We start from the raw sequence: 23193 nt of genomic DNA on the forward strand, positions 1-23193 counted from the left end.
CCGATTCCAGGATAAAAACTTCCGGTTATCCCCTAGCCAAAGGGGATCGACTTCGTCTATTTTTCCGGAAGAAACCGTATGGGTAGGTATAAGATTCTATGTCACTCAGCCAGTCTTAATATCACTTTTTGAGTAACTTCCTTACTTTACAAGGAAGGGTGGACTGGTCGTCTAACCCGTACGAATAGAATTGACTTGTAATTAAAATGGGTGGGAAAGTTGTATTCAAGTATGCACTAGCAGGCGTATGCGTATCTTGCCTCGATTACTACGAAAGTAAGTTACACTCATGTATTTTTCGCATTATGTTCACTTTGTAAAAATATGACCCAACCGGGATTTATGTGTTTAGTTCCGTGTAAACACCATGCAAAAATCCGTTTAAATTAAGGAATTAGAAACCATCCAATTTTACTTTATTGATGGCATATGACATTTTCATGTTCTTTATTTTTCATTAAGAATTGACATAAACAGAATAGGATTAGTTTCTAATACACAAAAATTAATTAAAAAAGAGCCTGAAATTATGTGAACTATTCCATTAACCCTATTGGAGCTGAGGATGGAGTTGCAAGCTGGGGGTGGAGTAGGGCTAAAAACGTCTGCCTCTCAATTTTTTGTACTAACTTTTAAGGCAACCCGTTTAAGGTATTGAAATTTTGGGACTTGTCCAATTTCAAGTTAGCTTCAGGGTAGGCAAAAGCTTTTTTGGTATGACATTACATATGTTGTCACCATGACAACATTGTTTCGCAGGTATGAGGAAAAACGTAAGAAGCTTACCTTGATTGGTACATATACAGCATGCAAAAATATACAACTCTGGTCATGTTCATAGGTCTCTCTATTATCCATGTGGCCATAACTGATTCGTTCCCAAGGCAAGTCAAACATACGTTCTATCTACAGTGAAGACTTGAACTTGAACAATGTAAAGTTTAATACATTATTTGAAAAAATATTCGTAATTGTATAGTAAAAACACAAGAATAACAAGACGGCGTTTATTTGTTCTTTCGAATCATTTAAATTCATTTAATGCTGTAAACAGAATATTATTCTTTGTGAAGGAGGGATGCTGTAATTTAACAAAAATGGTTAAGAATGGTCCAAAATATAATCGCACGCAAATTCTTATCGTCGTTAAAGGGGATAATTTTGTATATGACAGTATTTGGTGAAGCTTCTAACGCTGTAGAAATTTAATGATTCAGGATTGTAGGGATTAAAGATTTTTTAAACTAAAGTATTTTTCGGTTATTCCTGAAAAAGATTAGAGGCTTTCAACAAGGAACTTTTGTAACATTTCGACCGCAACTATGTAGTACCAGATAGTGTTCGTTGTACGATATACTGAATTCCCGTTGTGCATTCTGTCTTTAAAGTTTACAGTAAAACCATTTTTTATGAATAACTTCCCTCACTCTTCATATTTTCTCTGCTCGAGGATACCGATATGCTGGAAACGCCTGCATATATTTATATCAGGTGAGTTTAGGAAACGTGATTTTTCACCAAACTGCCCGAATTATTCCTAAAATACAACGCTTAAAACTCCGTTGATTAATTATCACTTCTTATCTTTAAGCTACACGCAAACAAACTTTCAACGAAGCACAGTATGCAGTAAGTCTGGCACTATGAATGTGTAACCGTTAATACTCCCCTCTTATACCCATCAATACACTCCTACTACGAAGAAAGAAATCTCTAGCTAAAACATTTTTTTTTTTGATAGACAAGGTAATGTTGTCATAAATAATGTGTTTCACTAGCTTAAAAAGTTCGATAGGATTCCAATACACAACATTAGTGCTGCTATAACCAAAAAGTAACACAAAGGATGTTTCTTTTAATTTTTAAAATAGATGCAGGATCTTTTAAGCGAACACCAGAACTTTTTTGTAAACGCTGAAGAGCTATTAGGGCAAAAATCTAAGTGTTATTCTACCTAAAGACCTACAGAGCTAGTTAACTACATGAGAAAAGGGGCAGGTTCACCCTTTTCCCCAGGGTTTTTTGACTTGTTGATATGAAAGATGACGTAGAAAAATACCTTGGTATTGTTGACTGGACTTTGAAATATGATTGGTTTTCACATTTTCGCATAATTATGATGATTTTTTTTCCTTAGTGAGCACTTTCTCAGGTCATTAATAATGGTACATGAAGCCGTGATCAATCATTTTTGTAAACAAAACTATATAAAGCTAGCAAAATTTATGAACAACATTTTGGTGTTACTTTGTTAGATTTATTAAAACATAAACATGGTCTTTGTGCTGCGTCGTACGCCGTAAGAAAAAACAATAGCCTGCAGAAACAATAACAAAACAGCCCTGTCTTTTAGCAAGTGTTTGGAACTAGCTAAGCTAGCTAAAATAAGGTTGTTAATATGCTTAGCACGTAGTAGATGATGAAAAACCCACTGCAGACGTGCTGATAACAACTATCTTTATGTATTTTAGCTTGGTACTTTGTTCACATTAAGCTATTAGCAAGCTTGACTTTTTCAATATTCGCAATTTAAGATAGAATTAAAAAATTTATTCTTCCGTAAAATGACATAGCAACATATTTGTTTAAAATCAGATGCACAAGTATAAATCCTACAAATATCTATCTTTCTGGGGACCCGATTCACAAAACTTTATCAAATATTTACCTAAATTAATAAATTTATTCAAGAAAAAGAATATAATTATAACAAAACTTGGAGAAGGGAGAATCTGGTGTCTCTGTGAAAGTTATGAATTTTAACAATATCTAAACCGTTTTTATGCAGAGGCATGAAAAACCAACCCACTCTACCTACAAGCTCAAAAAGATGCTGTATGTTAAAAAATTGGCCCATTTGAAGTAAAATTTGACAAATTTTTTATTGACAAAGTAGCTTTCTGTGATATAAGAAAATAGGAAACAGGATTGCACAAATCAAGCAGATATTTTTATTCAGACCCCATTTGACAATTTTAATAATGAGAATTGCCCATCATGTATCTTTGCCAAGACTGATATACTGTCAAAAATCTTTTATCGTTGTCCCTGAAAACGGCTAAATTCAGAAACTCCGAAACTATGATAATAATGGTAATAATTTTTGACTCAAATTTATCAACTCAACCTAAAAACATGTTATAGCAAGATTCAAGTCTTTAATTTTAATTTTATTTTTAGCAAAGAGTATGGTTTCGAACAAGAAGTATTTTTTATAGCCCACTTCACTGGGCACCTTAACACCTATTTTCAATTTTAAGAAAATTTTCCATGGAACGAAATGGACAGGAACAGAACAGAAAAGTTTTTTACTTGTAATTTTTATTGTAATATTTAGTTTCGTGTAACAGCACACAAAAATTCGTTTAAATTAAGGAATTAGAAACTATTCAATTTTGAGCGCCTTAATTGATGGCATATGACAAAGTATTTTCAAAAATCTAACATATGGCGTTAATTTTTTTTTTATTAAAGACAATTAATTCTGATATATATCAGAACCAAATCTCGGTATAGGTTACGGGAAATGTTTTTTTTTCCTTTGTTACGTGGCGTCATTCGTAAAGAGTGAGCCAATGACATAAATTTTTAAGATTTACGTACAGGGCACTTTGGTTACACTTATAAGCGCAAGAAATACACACATAAAATTTGGTACTTATTATTATTTACTTATTATTTGTTTACAAAAGAGAAGAGCCTCGATGTTGTTTGATGTTGTTCTTACAGGTAGATTAGCTACCCTATAGTTAGATTTAGGATTAAACTAGCATTTATTACTTCATACTCAGTAAAATAGGTCAAGTTTGAATATTAAACTTTTTCGCTATAGCTGGCTAGACTAAGCATGAAAGGACAAGGCTGAGCTTTTTAGCCGGGGTAAAAGTCAAAACTTAAAGAGGAAAATTACATCAAGTTTTTTAAGATTATACTACACATATTTGAGAACACCTGCGGGAAAATTCATTGTTCATCAAGTTACAACATATGGCTAATATGGAAGATTTCTTCATAAAAAACATCAGAAACTTTTTTCATGTGGATTACTTTTACATTAACAAAATTAAAAATTTGAAGATAAACTTTTGCGATTTTGTCATTCATTAGTTTTCAAATGTCTCGCTGGAACTTTTTAAGGTTTAAAACCCATGCCTCACAGTAACTTTTTCATCATTATCCTAATGTTAATACATAATCTATGCAAGAACTTTTGCAGTAAAAAAAACACATAAAGAAAAAAGGGTAATTATTAAAATATTATAAATTAATTTCAAACCGATTAGTCCCTGCAGTCATTTTGGTGTCAGCGGTACGAAAAACTATGCTAAAACTATACTAAGTAAAAGTCCTATTACTTCAGTAAAAATTGAAATAATGACTTGAAACTTAGTATTATATGTTTTTAGACCAGTTTGATGAAATGAACCCAAAAAATTTTTTTACTACTATCATAGTTTCTGAGTTCCTGAATTTAGCCATTTTTGGAGACACCGATAAACTGTTTATGACAGCATATCAATTTTGACAACCCATGTGTACTAAAATCATTCAAAGTGATTCTCAGAATTCAAAATAATTCAAACAGATAAAATGTGTTACAGGTTTAGGACCAAATACCTTATACAGCTCAGAGAAAGTGGGAATGTGCTTCTAAAGCACAGTGCTAAATACATAATCTAAATTTTATGCCGCATAAATACAAAGTGGTTAGAAAGTTATTTTTTGTCCACCTGTATCTGCAACACGTTTACTTGCACTAATTGCTCAGCCTGGTGCCAATCGCAATTAATTTTTGAATATCCACAGGAACTTTTTATGCAAAATGAAATGTATTTGCTTTGCAGAAGTAACAATAGGCTTTATCTTTATTATTAGTCCTGTGAATGTTGATTTATGAAAAATATATTATACCTTTAATGCTATAAGCGCTCCACTGGATTTGTAACACATTACACTAAGTGTTGTCCGTGTGAAACAGTTTACGCTTACTAAGTCTTAACCTGAAGACTTTAGGTCTTCCTGCTTCAAGCGAATATTACTTCTGGCTAAATAGGTTCCCCTTTGATAAAAGAAACGTGAGCATTTGCAGAAATTTATTTATGAAATATAGGTTTCAGTTTGTCGTGAAAACATGTTCACCAACATGCAATGCCTTGCATACCTATTTAGCTATATACTCAATTATTGAGTGTTCACTGTTATGGGAGGTCCAAATAACTAGCTAGCTATTTTTATTTAAAATGACAGAATGCCTTGAAAAATCTTTTGTGCAGCTAGCTACATAAAAATAATATATTTAGCTCTTGTACTTTATGACTTAATTATTTAATAGCAAATGTGCCCTGAAGTGCTGGCATGGTACTGGCTAGGTAGCTTAAAATCACAAAATAAGTATTATCCAGATGTGACCATCCCTCATCATCAGACATCGGAAAGGCGTTTCTGTTCTTTACTTCTCATTGTAGGGTACCTCAAATTCTTGCAAATCCAATGAAAAAATTACTTAAGAATTCCTCTTCTTTCCCTTGTACTACTCATGGCATTTTTTTGCATGTATTTAGTTCCAACCCACGATCCCTTAGCTTCCAACCGCGTCTCGGTCACAAGTTTCAGCGCTAGCCAAAATGATGGACAACGTCGATAAACCCTGGGTAATTTTGAAAAAATGTGGTTCTACCTTTTGATTCTCAGATATTTGCTGCTGATATCAGCATATTTTAGCCCTCGAGTGCCACACCTCCGTATATATAGGAGTTAATTATCTTTAAGAATTGACATAAACAGAATAGGATTAATTTCTGATGAATAAAAATTAATTAAAAAAAAAAGATTGAAAATTCGCGTCAGTACGATAACTTTGTTGCGCGCATTTTGACAAAGATTTTTTGTCTGTAAATAAATTCAAATTACAGAATGAATTAGTCGTTAATTTAAATTTGATTTAAAAATTCAGAAACTGCATGAACTATTCCATTAACCTTATTTGAGCAACATTGGTGCTGCTACAACCAGAGAGTAACACACAGTGTGTGTTTTGAAACAGATGCAGGATATTTTGAGCGAATCCTTGAACTTTTTTGAAACGCTGAACTCGCTAAAATAAGTTATTAGGATCGGAGAGTTATTTTACTCACCAAGCTAGTTAACTACATGAGAAAAAGGGCAGGTTAGCATCAAAAAATTTTATTGAAACTGTTCCTTTTGTGTTCTCAACTGCACAATCTTTAAAAAGTAAGAAAATGTCAAAGGTAGGTTTTAAATGTTTTTGACAAGAGGAGCCAATTTCATAAATACGCTAATTGTAATATATCTATTTTACTCTCGGTGACCTAAAAATTGTAGCTGATATTCCTTTGAATTTTTAAAATAATCTTAAAAACCAGGGGTTTTTTAAATCGAAAACTGCATTTTTGCGGAGGGGAGCGAAGCCCGTTTCCTCATTAAAGTACGGTGGAGAAGAGTATATAGCATTTCTAAACGATTTCACCCTAAAACATCAAATGTATGTAAAAAATTCGGCCTTTTTACAGTGTTGCTTAGAATGTTTATCTGGTCATTTGTTGGTATGTTTTCGTAAATTTCTGATTAAGCGAGAACGAGTTTTTTTTAGCACGGCGATGAAGTTTTTCTTGTTTTTAAAAGATGGTGCTAAACTTAGTTAGCTAGAAATAGAAGGATACTTTTCTAGAAAGAAGTGGAGATTATGTACCTAATGTATCACTATTTTCTAATTCTCGTGAACCCCTTCTTTAGCCTCACTTACACCTAAAGTGCTAGCACAACAAAATCAGCTTAGTAATCATAAAACTACTAATTTAGCTAACGTAAAAAACTACCTAGCTATTAAGTTCTCAAAGATTTTTTATGCTAGCATCGTAAAAGAATTCTTTGAGACAGATTTTTTAACTAACTAGCTGCTACACATACTGCACAGTAAGTAACATAATTTCGCTAAATTAGAAATGTCTATCACATAGCTTATGCTTGGTAGTTACATCCCTCCACAAAATATGTTGGTACTTGGCAAATTTTAAGACAACATCAAGGACTAAGAAACTTAGCACAATCAACAAAAAAAAGACATGTATACTCTTTCTACAGATAATACTTCCTGCCACCCTCAAGATCAATGTTTATACAGACATTGACGTGGTGACATGTTACCGACGCAAAAGGCCAATTTTTAAGATTAAATGACAGAGATGGGGTGGGGAAGGGGGAGACACATTTTTTGTGGCTGATTGTAGCTAGCTAGCTAAATATCTTGTTTCCAAGAAATGAAAAAAAATCACCGACACCAAAAGAGCAGACATTTACCTACGGGTGGGCATAAAGGTGCTCGATGCCATGTTTGTTTCACATGTGCTTACAGTTTTTGGTTGTGGGATTCTAAAAAAAATGTAGACCCATAGACTAATGTGCCCGAACAGACTGCTCTTTTGCTAATATAGTAAACCCGGGATTAGGTATCTTCAAATCAGCCATTTTATGCTTTTTTAATCAGTACGAGTCAAGTTACAGAAACGGAAATATTTTCTATACTTACATATTGGGAAACATTTTCTACATCAACTTCAATATTTTCTATTAGGATTGTTTTTAATTTCTGAGGAGAAGTTCTCGTGCAATCGTCAACACATACTGAAAGTTTTCAACATATCTATAACATTCATAATTTGCGTTCATTCAAAGCAACTTTCAAAAAAAGAAAAACATTTCAAGATCTGAAAATCTCATAAATTTCTACATTGTGAAATAATTTCCTGATATACAAATAATTACTTGATAAGGAATAAATACTTTTCGTTTCTGTAACATAACCCAAGCTGTACACTGATGCCGAATGTAATTCTTGTTTCGTTTAACATATTTAGCAGTTTGTGATACATCAGGTTCTGAACAAAATATGACCATGGCATATTGCGTCGGGAACACACTTTGGTACTGATAATGCAGAAGCTCCAGGATTCAGGATATATTTCATCAAATTAAACCTTTTTTGCTTTGGCGAAGATAAAACCATTTGATGGATTAATATGAAGTACGTGGGAATTTGGTTATTATACCATTCAACCGAAAGAGGCATCTAAAATTTCTCGCTTGTGAACCTAGGGGACACTTTATATTCCGCAACCCTTTTTATAAAAAGGGTTGCGGAATATAAATACTAATTCCATACGCTATTCTCTATTTGCCAATCTCATTTATGATTGCAGCATGATGCTCTAGTCGGTCAGGAGATGTTTAGGAGCGAAGGATATCTATTTTACGAGAAAACGGCATATCAATACCTCTTTTTTTCTTTTCAGACTCTTTTTGTAAATTTTTATTTACAGCTAAACAAACCGCTAAAATCATCTTTTATTATTCCTAAAATATTACCACTATTTTTCAGGGAAAAAGATTCAAAAAGAACGTTTAAAATGGCTAATGTCTCCGAAACATCTTCTGATCGGCGAATAGTATTACGGGGATAACTATTCAAAATAGCGCATGGAAATAATGTAGTTTTCGATTTAATAACCACTTGGTTTTTTAGATTTTTCGGAAAGATAAAAAGAATATAAGCTACCATTTTGGCTTAATGGTGAGACATGCACGGGTATTGTAAACGAAGTTATGTTTTCAACTGAATATTTTTAAAAGCATATAAAAATGTCAATTTCAGATTTTTAAAAGCTATTAAAGCTATTAAATTTTTCTTAACCCAAATCAAGGTAGGTAATTATTGGTATAAATGTGTATTTATTTTACGAGAAAGTGGCATGATACTATTCGGAATTTCACATGGACAGGTGGATGTTTCATGCGCACACGAACTGATATTGATGTAAGAATTTCCATACATTGCCTAAAAAGAACTCTCATAGTTTCCATAGAAATACTTTATGCAAGAACTTCTTTTTAAAAACACATAAAGGGAAGAAATAAAAAAACAAGCATATTCATTTAAAAAGGAAATAAATAAAAAACTTTCAATGAATAGCATCGCTTACGTGCTAGGAAGGGATATAGTTCGTGTTACAATGAAACAATTTTATTACTACCTCGAATTTTGAAGCAGTATTTGTTGCATGAGCAGTACTTACGGGCTAAAAATGGAATATTGTCGGTTACTTGCCATACACGTTTTCACAGTTATTATGATGTGTAGTAATACACGAAGTAGTGGTTTTAAAAGACAGTTACGCGCGGCTATGAGAAAAACCTGCGCAAAGGCTACTGCGCAGAAAGTGAAGAAAACAACAACAAAAACACGTTTGCCAGTCCACAGCAGTGGGTATTTTTGGTAAAAAGAAAAGGTCCTTTTCAGTTTTAATATTAAAGTTATGTGTTCTAAATTGGTTATAGGATAATTAGTACGGTGAAACTAGTTGTACAGATAACTTGAGTTGGATAAAATAAGGGTATGTTATTTTTACTCAACTGCGAAAGGTATATTTTTAATATTCAAAATGAAAATCATTTTAAAAATTTTCAAGATGAGGATTTAAGTATGGCGAACAACTCATGAATATGGGAAAATCGGGAATCAAATATTGTGACTATTTGTCGTGACTTTAATTTTAAAAAAGTAAACATTGTTTTTTTTCCACTCTTATTTCTTTTTCTATGTTGTTTCGTGCTTAGACATCTAAGCATCAGCTTAATTAAGTCTTGTAGTTAACGTAATAAAATTTCCTTACACGTTGAAGGTCATTATGTTTTTATCTGGCAATCTTCGATAACAACAAAGATGAAATAATGTGTATTAATTTTTTATATTGCTGTTTTGCTTAGTGACTTTTAAAGAAAAGAATAAAGACCTGTGATTTTTTTGTAATCCATGTTTAGATTCAAAAAAAGTTAAACGATTTGACGTGTTTCTATTGTTTCTAAGAAAAATTGATGTAAGAAAAGGAAAGAATTGAGGGTTTTAAGTAAATATTATGAAAAAACCCACTAAATTTGCGGTTGCTGGGCTGACATATGTGTAAGAATCTAAAGTCTTAAAATCAGTTTTAAAGTCTTTCAAAATAAAATTAAAGATACATGAAAAAATGGATAAACTTGCATTTACGGCGTTGGTTTACATCCTTCGCATTATACCCATGTTTATCAGTTTACTTGGGATTTATTGCTTATATCAACAGAAAAGGAGACGAGATAACCAAAAATTATTTCTGTATGCTCTAAGCACTGTTGAAATCATTATGGGTGGATTTTGGATAACATTAAGGTCTCTAACACTAATAGTATCTTCATCTACAAGCGTTAGAAGGATAATAATTGCTTTTTATGGCAGTGTGAATATAACTTTTTATTTAATAATGATTTGCATAACACTTGATAGATTAGCCTGTGTTGTACTTCATATCAAATATAATTACTACATTACCAGTACAGTTGTAAAGAAAGTCATATTTATTTGCTGGATTGTGGGATTTGCCTGTGCAATACCATTACTCGCTACAAATGAAGCATTGAGTAGCAAAATAATTTATGTTTATGGATTTACAATTGCGGATGGAATCTTCGTTTTCACTGCCGTCGTTACGTATACTGCAATAATGTTATTATTAAAGCACCATCGAAAAACAGTCGAAAAAATGCAAAATAAGAATAAAAATTTTAGAAAACAACATTTGATACCTTGCTTAATCGTGGCATCTTTTATTCTATTCTATTGCATTCCAGACACAATTTTGACTGTAAAAGACAAAAGTGAGAACTTGTTGCAAATTGTAACTATATTTTGGTCATTTGGTTTTATATCAGATCCTGTAATATACATATTTTTACATAAAGAGTCAAGAAATATTGCATTAAATACACTCAAATGTAAAATAGGTTCTGTAAGCTTAGGTAACAGTGGCTGTACAGAACGTAAACAAAGAAAAGTTAGTTCCATGACAGTTAAAACTATGGAAACTAGTGAGGTGTTCGTGATGAATACAAAATCTGAAAGTAATACCATTGAAAAGGAATTGAAAGCATAACTCATTACTGTCAGTTAAATTTTCTGCATGGGTGAAAAATGATGTTATATATTTTACCTTTACCTAAAGTACTTAGTCCAGATTATGTATTCAGTTGCCACAATGAATAATGGAGTCTACCAAATACAATTCAATTATTACTTGCGCTTTTATTTGGAGTAGTTGCTTTGTTTTTTTCATAAAATTCTTTGCAGTTTTTTTATCTATATTTTAAATTTATGGGAACACGTATCAACAAATAGCAAGATTCTGTACACATATTTCTTTATAGGGATATAATTTTTAAATGGAAGAATATGCTCATATTTTTGGTAAACAAGTAACATATTAAGCAGGCGATACATGATTTTGAAACCTGTGGACAATGTATACAGGATTTATTTTGCCGAAATCGACTTATTGAATTTAGCAAATTTGATCGTTTAATATTCTTTTATAATTCAAATTCTCATATTTGAATTTCTTTTCGGATAGTCTGATTAGTTGCATTTTGCTAATTTAAGGAAATTGATTGGTCGTTGTTTTGTTTGACAAATCCAAAAAGTTGAACATATATATTGTATTCTGGTGCAGATCGTAGCATTTGATGCACCAAGGGCTCTTATCCACTGAGCTACGTCGTCGGCAAAAGGATTCGTTAGAATCCAGACAACTATGGTATTTCGACCATAACGGCCGAGGCAAAAGGATTCACGAGAATCCGCCAACTTCATTTGGGTATCCTGTATATTATTGTACATAATACTAGTTGTAGCGTCAATTTAAAATGTATTTAGAGGTAGAAGATTATTATATAACTTTTTTTAAGAGACACAACCTCTTGTTTTGTCATTGCTGTTTAAATAAACTTTCAACGACAACACGACGAGCTTTATTTGGTAAAAAAAATGATTTAAGAAGGTAATGAATACCTCTAAAAAGATTTTAGAATATTTGTTTCTGCTTCGACTGGCTCTATGTACAATAATTTCAACTTTCTATGCCAATTTGAAAAAATACACCTAGCAAGCTAGTTCAAAAAGAATTTCAAGTTTATTTTCAGAAAGATGGACTTAATTACACAGCAAGTCGAATAAATATCAAATAAGAATTTTTTTCATTTGCAGTTCCATTTGGATGTCTAATGTGATAATTAAGATGATTTTAGATATTTTTCTATCCTCCGTGCTCATAAATTAATTCACCGCCGTTAGCTCGACTTTCGTGTAGGTCATTAAAGTCAAAAATTCACAGCCCATTGGTAACCTCTTTAAAGAAGGTTCAGGGTGATTCTTTCAGCAGGACGGGTGACGAGAGGCCGTTTTCTGTGTTTATATTTGAACTAGAGTCGTGAGAGGTTATATACGCCTGAAAAGGCGTACCGCATTAACCCCCTTGGTGTCACAATTAATTTTCTAATTTTGCAGGAGTTTATACCGGAAATAAAACCTAATGTTTTATGCTAAAGGTTCCATTGCTTTTCACGGACATGTACGACATCATACACTTCTACTAATTGCTTATCCGGTATAACTCAAGATTAATTTTTGGGCTTTTACGAAAACTTAATATGCAGAAAATGCTTACCAACTGTGTTTGCTATGATGGGGTAACAACAGAACAACAGACGAATTTTAAATAAAGATTGTTAAAAGGTTTATCAGTAAATGATGTTTCTTTTTGAAAATTTCGGGAAACAAAGTATATCTTTGGATTCTTAATTGCAAGCAAATGCACAAATTACGCGGATGCTCTGTTAATAGGCTTCTAAGTAGTCCAATACTGTTCTTTTTTTCGCAGCAAGCTGTTATCGTTAACCTAATCAGTTATTTTAGGAGCATAAAGCATCTCCCAAAAGTAACCTTAAAGATAGAGAAAGACGCAACAATTAACGATACTTCTAATAGTAGTATAATATTCTATTCAAACAGTGATAGTGTCAGTTTAGCCTTGCATCATCATTGAGTAGCAATCTCAGAGTGTTTTCCAATTAACAAAATTATGAAAACCTCTGATTCTGCAATTACGGAGTGCGGTAGTTTTCATCCTGGTGTAAAAGGCGATTAAGATAAAATTAATGATCTCGCGCAATGATTTCACGTTGATGTTTTTGTTGTAAACTTTACTTGTATTACTTGTACTTGTACATTGTTAACGAGGATTTTAGCCTGTGGGGATTTCAGCAATGTTTAACAAAAGGTAGTTATTTGTGTGTTCGTCAGTATGAGGTGAAATTTAATATCCCCCAATTGCTCGAACATTCGGACATTAAAAGGGGAAAGAGTTTTGCTATAACATTTAATTGGTAAAAAAGCTATGAGTGTAAGTACTTAGGAATACGATCTTTAAACTGACAGAAATACAGAAATTACGAAGTATACAGTTGGCAAAACTTTTTGCTGACAGTAATCGTTATTAATTTCAATTTTCATGAAACTAAAAACAGTACCAATTTTATGACTTACAACCAAACACAAGGAAAGTTAAAGCAGTTGACATAACGACATAATAATTTTGATGTAACTTTTATCGTTTACTTCTATGGCCTTGAAAGTTGTATTGTATCTAAAGTAATTTAACTATCTAAGAGGAAGCAGTAATAGTCTCTTTCCAAAGTTTTTTTAATTCACCATAAAGGACAACTTAAATCAAAATGTAAAATATAATCAACAGGACAGAACAAAAAAAGCAAACCGTCTAGAAGATTAACATTTCTTTGATGCATTATCATTACTATGAGCAACCATACATTGCATTAATTTGCTTAATGTCGATTGGACTGAACCCCTTACGTTGACCAATTACATTTTGATATTTCTTGTTTAAAGTTTCGATGGTGGTACTTTTAAATAAAAATCCTTTGCCGAATGTTTTCGCTCCATAATGCATTATGCTGTTATAATCGTATGGTGTTCCATAGCTATTAATGTTTGAGCCTTGCTTTCTGAAATTTCCACTCTTGCCTAAAATGTTTAAGAAGATGCATTTCAGGTCTGATAATCCGGTAAGCTCATTGACTTATATGCTTCATTGCATGTAAAAAATTTAATAAATAGTATCGACAGTTTATTCTTGTTGTAACGTAAATATGGGCTCACCATTTATGATGTTGTTCCATAGAATCTTCACATATCTATCTCTATCTGGTCGACTTTGCTCGTGGAAAATCCCTGCAATATTAAAACATTTCATTCATTTCTTTATAACAGAGGCAGATCTATTGCAATACTGCAGCACTACTATGCAAAAAAATGTCAAGACCATCTTCTTGTTTCTTTCAAGACATTTTTTTTGATCCAGTGTGGACGTGTTACACTTATGTCAATGTTAAAAAATTGACATGCAACGACAACCTTTTTAATTTTAGATGATCGACAAAAGTACAATATGACTTTCAACTTAGCCTTGCTTCTTAAACATAAGTCATATCGCAAGTGTAAGGAAGAATATTGAATAAAATTTCTATGTAAAACAAATTTTATTGCTCCTTAAACATTTCGACGTGATTTTGAATAAGGTCCCTTACCAAGAGAATGTCCAATCTCATGAATAATAATTCCAGTTGACTGACAACCAGATCCAAGTGAGATACTGTTCACACCTCTGTATCCAATTGGAGAATGGCATCTAAAGTTTCCGATAATATATTCGGTATAGGAATTGTCGCTGCAAAATAAACTTTAGAGAACTGCTATTTTTTATCCCCCTTCTTTCTTTCCTCAAGATCTGTTGAACAAAACTTTTTCATAATGCACATGTCTTCATGTTATATTATATTGTACACATTTAGTATTATTTTACTGTTGTTACACTTTTATTTTTTCTAGTTAGGATTAGATACGATGTATCAATCCCTTCGCATTTTGCGCTCTTCATTAATCGCGCTTTATTTCCGCAATCTTTACTTGTATCCCAGATACCTTTCGTTTGCACATCTCCAAAACTTTTTGAGATAAAATAACTTTAAAGATACTCGAAAATGGCGTCAATTTAATTTCTCCAACCAAATCTTGATTACTTGGTGCTTGTATTTAGCAATATAATTGTAAACAGGTGAAGTGAAATTACCTTTATTTAGATTTTTACGACTTTCAAACTTTTGATCTTCACAAATACATTCGTTTAAAAACCTTTTTTCGCCTCTATAAATTTTAGGTAATTACCTGTTATAAGAAAAAAAACCTTTTGAAAAAAGAATAAGAATGTTTTTATATTTTAAAAATATTCGTAGAGTAATAAAAATTTAAAATGATAGATATTTCTAAGTTTCATATACTGTTACTAGCTACTATAGCATGTAAAATTTTCTTGGTTAACTTGAGTCAAAGATTTTATTTTTGATCTTTAATGGTAAGTGCATCCAAAATCTACTTATTTCACCCTACATAGCCATTAAAATGATGTGTTCTTACGAAAATATAGATATATAGAGCCTTAGTTGTGATATATAGTTATTTATTTGTTATTATAGTATTTGTTTGCCTTTCCTATAAGGTAGCGTTGTCTTATATCCTTCACTCAATCATACTCACCCTTTTCCCTTATAAAATTTAATGTAAGCACGTTCTCCATTGTGCGGATGAAATCGTATGCATGTGTGTTTATGATATTGTCCAATTGCACTTTTTATAGCACGCCTTCCAAGGAAACCTATCAAAGAAAAGTCAATAATAAAAAAAGGAAGTACAAAGGGATTAAAAAAATAGTAAAGAAAACTACGAATACTGGTCATTATATCGTCCGACACAGACAAATCTTTATGGAACGTCAATACTGCCTTATGCTACTTTCTTGTTATGTCAGTTTTTAACAATATGATACTTTACCGTTATATTATCATACTTTGGAATTATATTATGATACTTTAACATTATATTTTGATAGTTTGGCATTATGATATTGTTCATTTGAGCGCGCAGCGTGCGAAACTGCCGTCCTATGCGCCCCTTTGCCCTGGTCCCTAAGTCCCCAACCCTAACGCGGGAACACTTGTACACATTTTCAAGATGACAGCTACAGCAGTACAGGAAATACTTTCCAGGCTTGGTCTATCTCATTGCATTGACACTTTCAATGCAGAGAAAATTGATGTAAATGTCATCATTTATTCAAGCAATAAAGATCTTGCTAGAGTTGGAGTATCAACTGTTGGGGACCAAATTCACCTGAAGGAAGCTGCTAGGAGATACAAAAGCTCTTCATCAACATCATCTTCAACAGCTTCAACAGCTGAGTATACGCATGCTCTGGTAAGCCAAAGGAGAGATGAAAGGTCTATGCTTTTTTTGAATCTCGAAGAACTCACGGAAAAAAAAAATCAAGTAACAGGGATACTTCAGTTAAAAAAATCAAATATGGAGTGCTCGATTTGTATGCTTATCAGACCCTAAAAGCACAAAAGTGCCAACACCTACACAAAAATTGGTTTTACAGAATGTAGGGCTGGGATGTAATAAAATACAATTTAATTTGAATCTTGATATGGATAAGGATGGTTATGCAAAAGTAATTTCTGATGAAAAAGTGCTGGACAGATGAAACGGTTGGATTTCCCAAGTTGAAAGATTGTGAAAGTTTTGAGTACATGAAATGTGTACCAAACTGCAGACTTCTCCAGCCTTTGAAAGAACTTATATCGGCACATACATACATTAAAAAACTGTTGTTGTTTAAGGTAAAATATACACCAGACCTATCCAAAAGATCTTGTCTGTTTTGCCCTTGAAATCACCCCTTTCAGCCACAGGTCACAATTATTCTATAATGGAAAGATGCATGGAGTTTGATAAATTGTCTGAAAGATCATGTACTGGTTTGTAAAAACACAACACAACCCTTAGGTGATGATGATAGCTTGGATGGTGTCGATCTACTAAGTGTGTTTGAAAATAATAATAACCTTAATGAACAACCATTCAATAACATAGAAATTGAGGACAGTGAAACTATAGAAAAAGATACGAATATTGACCCTGGTGCAGCAAGCAACTTAGTATTTAACTTCGAATATGTTTCAAACCTGAGTGTCAATGAAGAAGTTATCAGAACTATTGATATCGACTGTGAAATAAATTTATTGACATAAAAGTGTTAAGATTTGTCTTCGCCTATTGATATACTCAAAGTTATTCAGCTTGTATTAGTCCAAGGTCGTCCTTTAGAAATTAATAATGTTACTAACTGTTTTGAAGGCACCACAAATTTTATCTTGATCAACAGGCAAGATTTGCTAACAACAGCATTTGAAGAGATAAAAAATTTGCAGAACTTGTCGATTACATTAGAGGTTCAATATTTGACGAGGTAATTCAAAAATATTGTTCAGATCTTCAATGAATCTGACAAGACTTTGTCAATATGTGCCTCGTAAATAGGACAATAATCATTAGGGCCCTCGCTCAAGTAAACTTTCACTCATATATTGCCATTTGCTCTTCTCCAATGTCAACAACTACGGGACAATTGTCCTGATACCCATAACCGTATTGGTGAAGTTTTGATAGTGCACATTTGGTGTTTTGACCAAGCGTTCCTCCATGCGTCTAATTTTTCATTATTTAGAGGTAAGAAAACGTAGTGAAGAGCTGAAATATCAATTGGATTCAGAGGATCCAAAACATCATTTCCTTCCATGTAAGAAAATATTTCATGCACTCCATCAAAAACATTCCGCCAAAGCCGCTTCATACGTTGATTATGTGTACTTTTTCCAGTAATAATAGTTTCCCTTCTGACACCACGTTTCTGTATCATAAAGTCTGCAATTAAAAAATTTTCCCGGCCTTGATCAGACCGTACTCTACTTGGTAATCATTATTTCTCAACACCTTTCAAAAAAGATGAAAAAAACGACTCCGCTTTGTTATCGCTAATACATTCTAAAGTTACAGGAAGTCTGCTAAAGCCATCGATAGCCCCAAAAACGTTGAAATACCATTTCACTAATTTATGATTGGTATCTACATGCCAAAGGTTGTTTGAGGCGGTCACATTGTAGGTTCTTCTTTTAAGTCGACCTTTTTTCCTACGATGGATAATGTCTCTAAGCCAAAATCTTGGTACATGTAAACCTCTTCCTGTCAATAGCTGGAAATGGAATGGAAATTCTGAGACCAGATTTGAAATAATACAATAAAGTTCTTCATCAGTTATCTCTGAAAAACTATTTTTTGAGAGATGAAACTCTACCATACGACGATATATCGTCTCTTTGAAACACACAGGATAGCAGGTATTTCATAAACAGTAAAACCCTCTTCAATCAGATTCTCCAGAATGTTCTTTGAAATGTCATACTTCTTTGTTTCTGGTAATTTCATTGGGGATTCACTGCCATATTTGTAGTTTTTGTAGCACTCTACACATGTTTTTGTCAGCAATTTTTAACGATCATCCTGGGACTGGGAACTAACAAAGTATAATAACTTCTAAGTATCATAATGCAAAACTATCATAATATAATGTTAAAGTATCATATTGTTAAAAACTCGCATAATAAGAAAGTAGCATAAGGCAGTATTGGCGTTCCATAAATCTTACTTAAAAATAATTTTTCAAGCTGTTACAAAAAATCATATATACAGTTAAACGTATATAAAAAAGCCGCTCTGGAAACTGATTGTCTTAGGCAGGTGGTCGTGTTATTTTTTCCTTTTAGTCTTTTTCACCACAACTTGTAAAATGCAAGAAACTATTTAAAATTGAGCAAGTTATGCAAGCTATAATAATGCTAGCTGTAATATTAATGCTGAAAGTGATGCATGTTTGTTTTCTGTTATTGTTTTTTGAAAAAGACAAAATATGTTTTTTTAGACAGGTATTATCTTGCATTGGGGATAAAGAATAGCGGTCGCTGGTCGTGTTACGCAAGTAGGCGTCTTATAAAGTAGAAAGTGACCATAAAACATATTTGAAGTATACTCATATATCTATATTTCATTTCTTGCGTCACAGCTAACGTTAAAAATACTTACCTATTGACCTGTCAATGACATAGGGTATCGGTTTTCCATGTGGCCAATGTCCTCTTCCATTCGTTGCAAAAATGTTTTTCCCATGTTCCAAAATCAGCTTTTGACCAGGGTCCAACTCAATGTCGCCTTCATAAAACCCATCGTCTATAAAATACCAATACACAGATTATTTTAAACAACACCTGTCAATTTATTGTCATAAAGGCGTACGAAAAAAGTCTGGAAAAGTTTTAACTTTACTATCATCAGTTTTTTTAAAAATAACGCGAAAAGCATTTTATTTCAGAAATTAGCTTTAAAGCAAACAAACGAGTACTGAAGTAGCTTTTTCGGTAAAGGGCTTCTTCCGCGCTCGTGTTAGGATTTTCATAAAGCGTTCTTCGGTTTGCGTTAGGATTTTCATAAAGCGTTCTTCGGTTTGCGTTGTGTAGATCGGCTTACATCGACGACACGGCCTGTTTCCGGCTATTAGAAGCAATTCATATATTGGGCACTGCGTTTCGACTTTTTTATTAGACCACAGTAAAAAAATTAACCCACAGAAGTCCTTTTCTTTCATGGCTACAAACACGAGGAATTTTGCCGTAAGTGAAACGAATGTGCAAGCGGAAATAACGATGGGGCGAAATCATAAATCATGTGGCACAATGGATAAGGCATCTGGCTACGAATCAGGGCATTCCAGGTTCGGCTCCTGGCAGGGTCGCACTGTTGCATTTCGACTGCATGGTCTATTGTGTAACGCACGCGCACGTTGTGGGATAATGCGTTGATAAACGGAATTTACGCCGGCATATTGGAAAGTAATATCACGCACTTAGTATGGTCGACTAGATTGTCAAAATTATCAAAATTTGATGGTGTTTTAATGGCAAGTTCACATAGTTTATGGTAAGACTAAAAAACAAGTTAAACTTTAAAAAGTATTTTTTTAAAGGGACTTGAAATCTTATTTAAGTTATGGAAAAAATACATATATTTTTAAATGAATATCCTGTATATCATCATTGCCTTTCCAAGAATGGTGGAAGTATTTAACCATTCAAAGCATATAGTTCAACATGTTTTATATTTCCTTCAATCCCAAGTTCATAAATTTCTACAAGAAACTGTATTTTACTTACTTTCCATTTCTTTTACCCATTCTCCTGATGTCACCAAAATGCAAGCAAAAATCACGACAAGCATCATGGCTGCCATACTTTTGAGTGTCGCTTCAATGATATTTATGTGTTTAACATTTTACAAAACATATAGATATACAAAATAACACACGAGTTTTGACTTAACGTCAAATAGTTGTCCAGCTTTACTAACTTCACGTTATTAATGTTTATTCAGACAAAGAAAATACGGCACTTCTTGATTATTTTATTAAAACAGGCTTAAGAAAAGTTTTGTCTAAATAAATCTTTCAGCTTGGAGACTCGACGTGTGGTTGTTACACCCTCCTTGGTTACACCCAGATATGTCATATTCTATTTTAAACTTTTGTATAAACCTGTTAAGTGCAAAACCAATTCAGATGTGATGCTGTATCATGGTTGCATGATGTCATTTCATCTGTACTGGTAATTTCAACATTATTCGAAACTTCATTAATCAAATATACTTATTATTATATGACGGGGAAGCGCAAAACGTTGTGAAGTTGAGCGCAAAAATGTGACTTCTTGCAGTGGTTTATATTGTATAAAGTTGCACTGATTATAATGATGTTCAATGCGTTATTCATTAATCTGAATTAATAAAAAAATTTTTAAACTTAAATTCTACGAAATTTAAAGCAAACTAAGACCAACAAAATTAAAAACAGGTCTCAGTTAAGTTTTATTTTTTCTTCCACTCACTTGTCTTTGAAGTAAAGTTGCATAGTAAAAACTCGGGAGTGGCCCTTTGGGACTGTAAATTTCATATAAACAATAAGGTTACTTAATGGGTGATTAAAAGAATTAGAACTAAAATAAATTCTTAATTTATAATATCAAATTTAAAAACTGCGTTTATACCTTACAAATAAGAAAAAATTGGAACTAGAAATGTTAAATGGTCACGAAAATCATTTTAATACTTGTCACGCGAAAAAAAAGCAAACCAACGTGTTATCATGAGTTACGAAAGAAAATCATTTGGTTTACAAGCTAACATTCTCAAATAATAATCATGTACAATATAATTGCAAAAAAAATTCTAAAGAAAAAAACTTTCTTATTTAATTTCTCTAATTTTAAAATCGTGTTTGAATATCACAGATTCCATCAATCGAGTAATGGCTGGAATCAAATACATTTGGTTTCAATAACGTGTTCAACTAATCATTCTTATGGTAAATGCAATTAGGTAGCTACACCTTTTACGGAAAAATAAACTTTGGCAAAAGTCTAAGGTTTATTCAGCCAGTGAGAAAACAGTATCGATTAACCTGTGATGGTTTATTTTTTAACCGCAATTAATGTTGTAACGACAGGCTGTAGGATGCGTTTTTATTTGCAATGACAATTTCGCAAATTTTACAAAAACTTATTTTGCAAAATAGAATTGCTGAGTGATTGTTTCAGAATAAAGCAACGGCAAGATGTTGCCAGTGTCTCTATTTTAACTAAAGTTGCGATAAGGTTTTCTGAAAAGCCTATTACGCCCGACAAATTGTAGTAATGTAAACACTTTCCATGGTTGTACGTTATGGTTTACCTGTAAAAAAATTGTTTATTTTTATAAAAAAATTGTTTCATTTCTTATCAAGCTTAAACATTTTTTTTATTTTTTATGTTCACTATTTTTCCTTCAAAAGCGGTAATTACATAACCATTCGCCGCCTTTCTCGAACAAAAGCCAACTCGGTTCGTACATATTTTCTTTATTTATGGCGTCATACGGCGTACATAGCTTAACAAGACTTGTGAAGATTCACTCACTTCTTAGTCTTTCCTAGGGTGATCAGGGCCCGCGGCGACGGGCGGGCCACCCGGGCCGTGGCCCGACCACTTTTTTGCAAAGTAATAATTTTTTTTAGCTAGAACATTCTGATTTGAGAGTTCTTGTTCCAAATAAAATAGCATTACATTAACGGTCTTTCTGTATAATTAAAATAAACAATTGAACTATAACAAAGGCAAAACTTTTCTTTTTCACCTTTTCCATTACTAAGAAATATGAAGACATTACATTGCGCATTGATTGTGAAAAAGTGAAAACACGCAACTGAGTATTTAAAAACACACGAGATTATTTTCTGCATAAAAATGAATCAAAATAAGTTGACAAAGTATTTTAAAATTCTAAAGATGATACTAACAAAACTACTACAAATCAAACATCCATCAACGTACAAAATGTAAACGAAGTATCAGAGACAAAAATTGAAATAACTACCGATAAACCTTTCCATCCTCCTGCTACTTATCCATTTCCTAAGAAAAAATATGGCACCAGAGAACGAAGCTTCCAAGCACATTGGACTAAAGATTTTCCTTGGTTACACTATGCTGAAAAGTAAGCGTCTTTTTATTTTTTCATATTATAAATTAAACGGACTATCATTTCAATCATTAAATTTATTTTTTTGATAATGCATCCAACTAAATATCTTTTTTATTGTTTTAGCGCACATGCTGTGGTGTGTTTCTATTGCCATACGCAAGAAAAGCGTGGAAACTTGAAGGATCAAACAAACAAGGACACAGGCTTCACCTCAAAAGGATTTTCAAATTGGAAGAATGCTCTTGATAGTTTCCGAGGTCATCAAAGCTCATCATGCCACAAAACCGCTTCCTCGTACCACTTGGTTCTACCACACTGTGCAGACGTTGGCGAGTTGATGGACAACATTCTCACCGACCAGAGACAGGTTGAACGAAAGTACCTCCTTGATGTCATTAGATGTTTACGCTACCTTGGCCGACAAGGCATTGCTCTTCAAGGAGACGATAACAATGACAACTTCACCCAACTTCTTTATCTCCTCGGAAGTAGAGATTCAAGCGTAATGGATCATATCAATGGAAAAATTGGACATAAGTACAATCACCATGATGTGCAAAATGAACTCTTGAATTTGATGGCTTCTCAAGTATTGCGGAAAAAGTTAGATACCGTTCGAGAGCGCAGGTTTTATTCTATGATGGCAGATGAAGGCACTGATGTAAGTAATGTCGAACAACTTTCGTTTTGTGTACGATCAGCGAATGACGATTTAAATGTGAATGAAGATTTCTTGGATTTTATAAAGTTGACAATACTCGAAGCGCAACTATCTTCAAGGC

General features: G+C 32.9%; 2 protein-coding genes across 2 annotated transcripts; one reads left to right on the forward strand and one right to left on the reverse strand.

Moving 5' to 3' along the window:
• The first annotated feature begins 10040 nt into the window (after window positions 1-10040).
• LOC130648491 (uncharacterized) lies at window positions 10041-10979 on the forward strand. Its single transcript, XM_057454542.1, has one exon. It carries the CDS (start codon window positions 10041-10043, stop codon window positions 10977-10979), a length of 939 nt encoding a protein of 312 aa, XP_057310525.1.
• A 2677-nt stretch (window positions 10980-13656) lies between these two features.
• On the reverse strand, window positions 13657-20213 carry LOC130649553 (zinc metalloproteinase nas-15-like). Its single transcript, XM_057455850.1, has 6 exons — window positions 20056-20213; window positions 18932-19075; window positions 15491-15608; window positions 14485-14585; window positions 14057-14128; window positions 13657-13921 (listed from the first exon to the last, which is right to left on the reverse strand). Exons 1-6 carry the CDS (start codon window positions 20129-20131, stop codon window positions 13692-13694), a joined length of 741 nt encoding a protein of 246 aa, XP_057311833.1. The 5' UTR covers window positions 20132-20213; the 3' UTR covers window positions 13657-13691.
• Between the last annotated feature and the right edge of the window lie 2980 nt (window positions 20214-23193).

This window comes from Hydractinia symbiolongicarpus, chromosome 7 (genome assembly GCF_029227915.1).
Source record: "Hydractinia symbiolongicarpus strain clone_291-10 chromosome 7, HSymV2.1, whole genome shotgun sequence".
NCBI classification, from domain to species: Eukaryota; Metazoa; Cnidaria; class Hydrozoa; order Anthoathecata; family Hydractiniidae; genus Hydractinia; species Hydractinia symbiolongicarpus.

Excerpts from the sequence above, each read along its gene's own strand:
- LOC130648491 (XM_057454542.1), top strand. The coding sequence starts at position 10,041 with ATGGATAAACTTGCATTTACGGCGTTGGTTTACATCCTTCGCATTATA.
- LOC130649553 (XM_057455850.1), bottom strand. The coding sequence starts at position 20,131 with ATGGCAGCCATGATGCTTGTCGTGATTTTTGCTTGCATTTTGGTGACA. Across the intron at positions 15,609-18,931 it reads TGTCATTGACAGGTCAATAG|GTTTCCTTGGAAGGCGTGCT; the intron begins GTAAGTATTTTT and ends TTTCTTTGATAG. Across the intron at positions 14,129-14,484 it reads TGAGATTGGACATTCTCTTG|GGATTTTCCACGAGCAAAGT; the intron begins GTAAGGGACCTT and ends TTAATATTGCAG.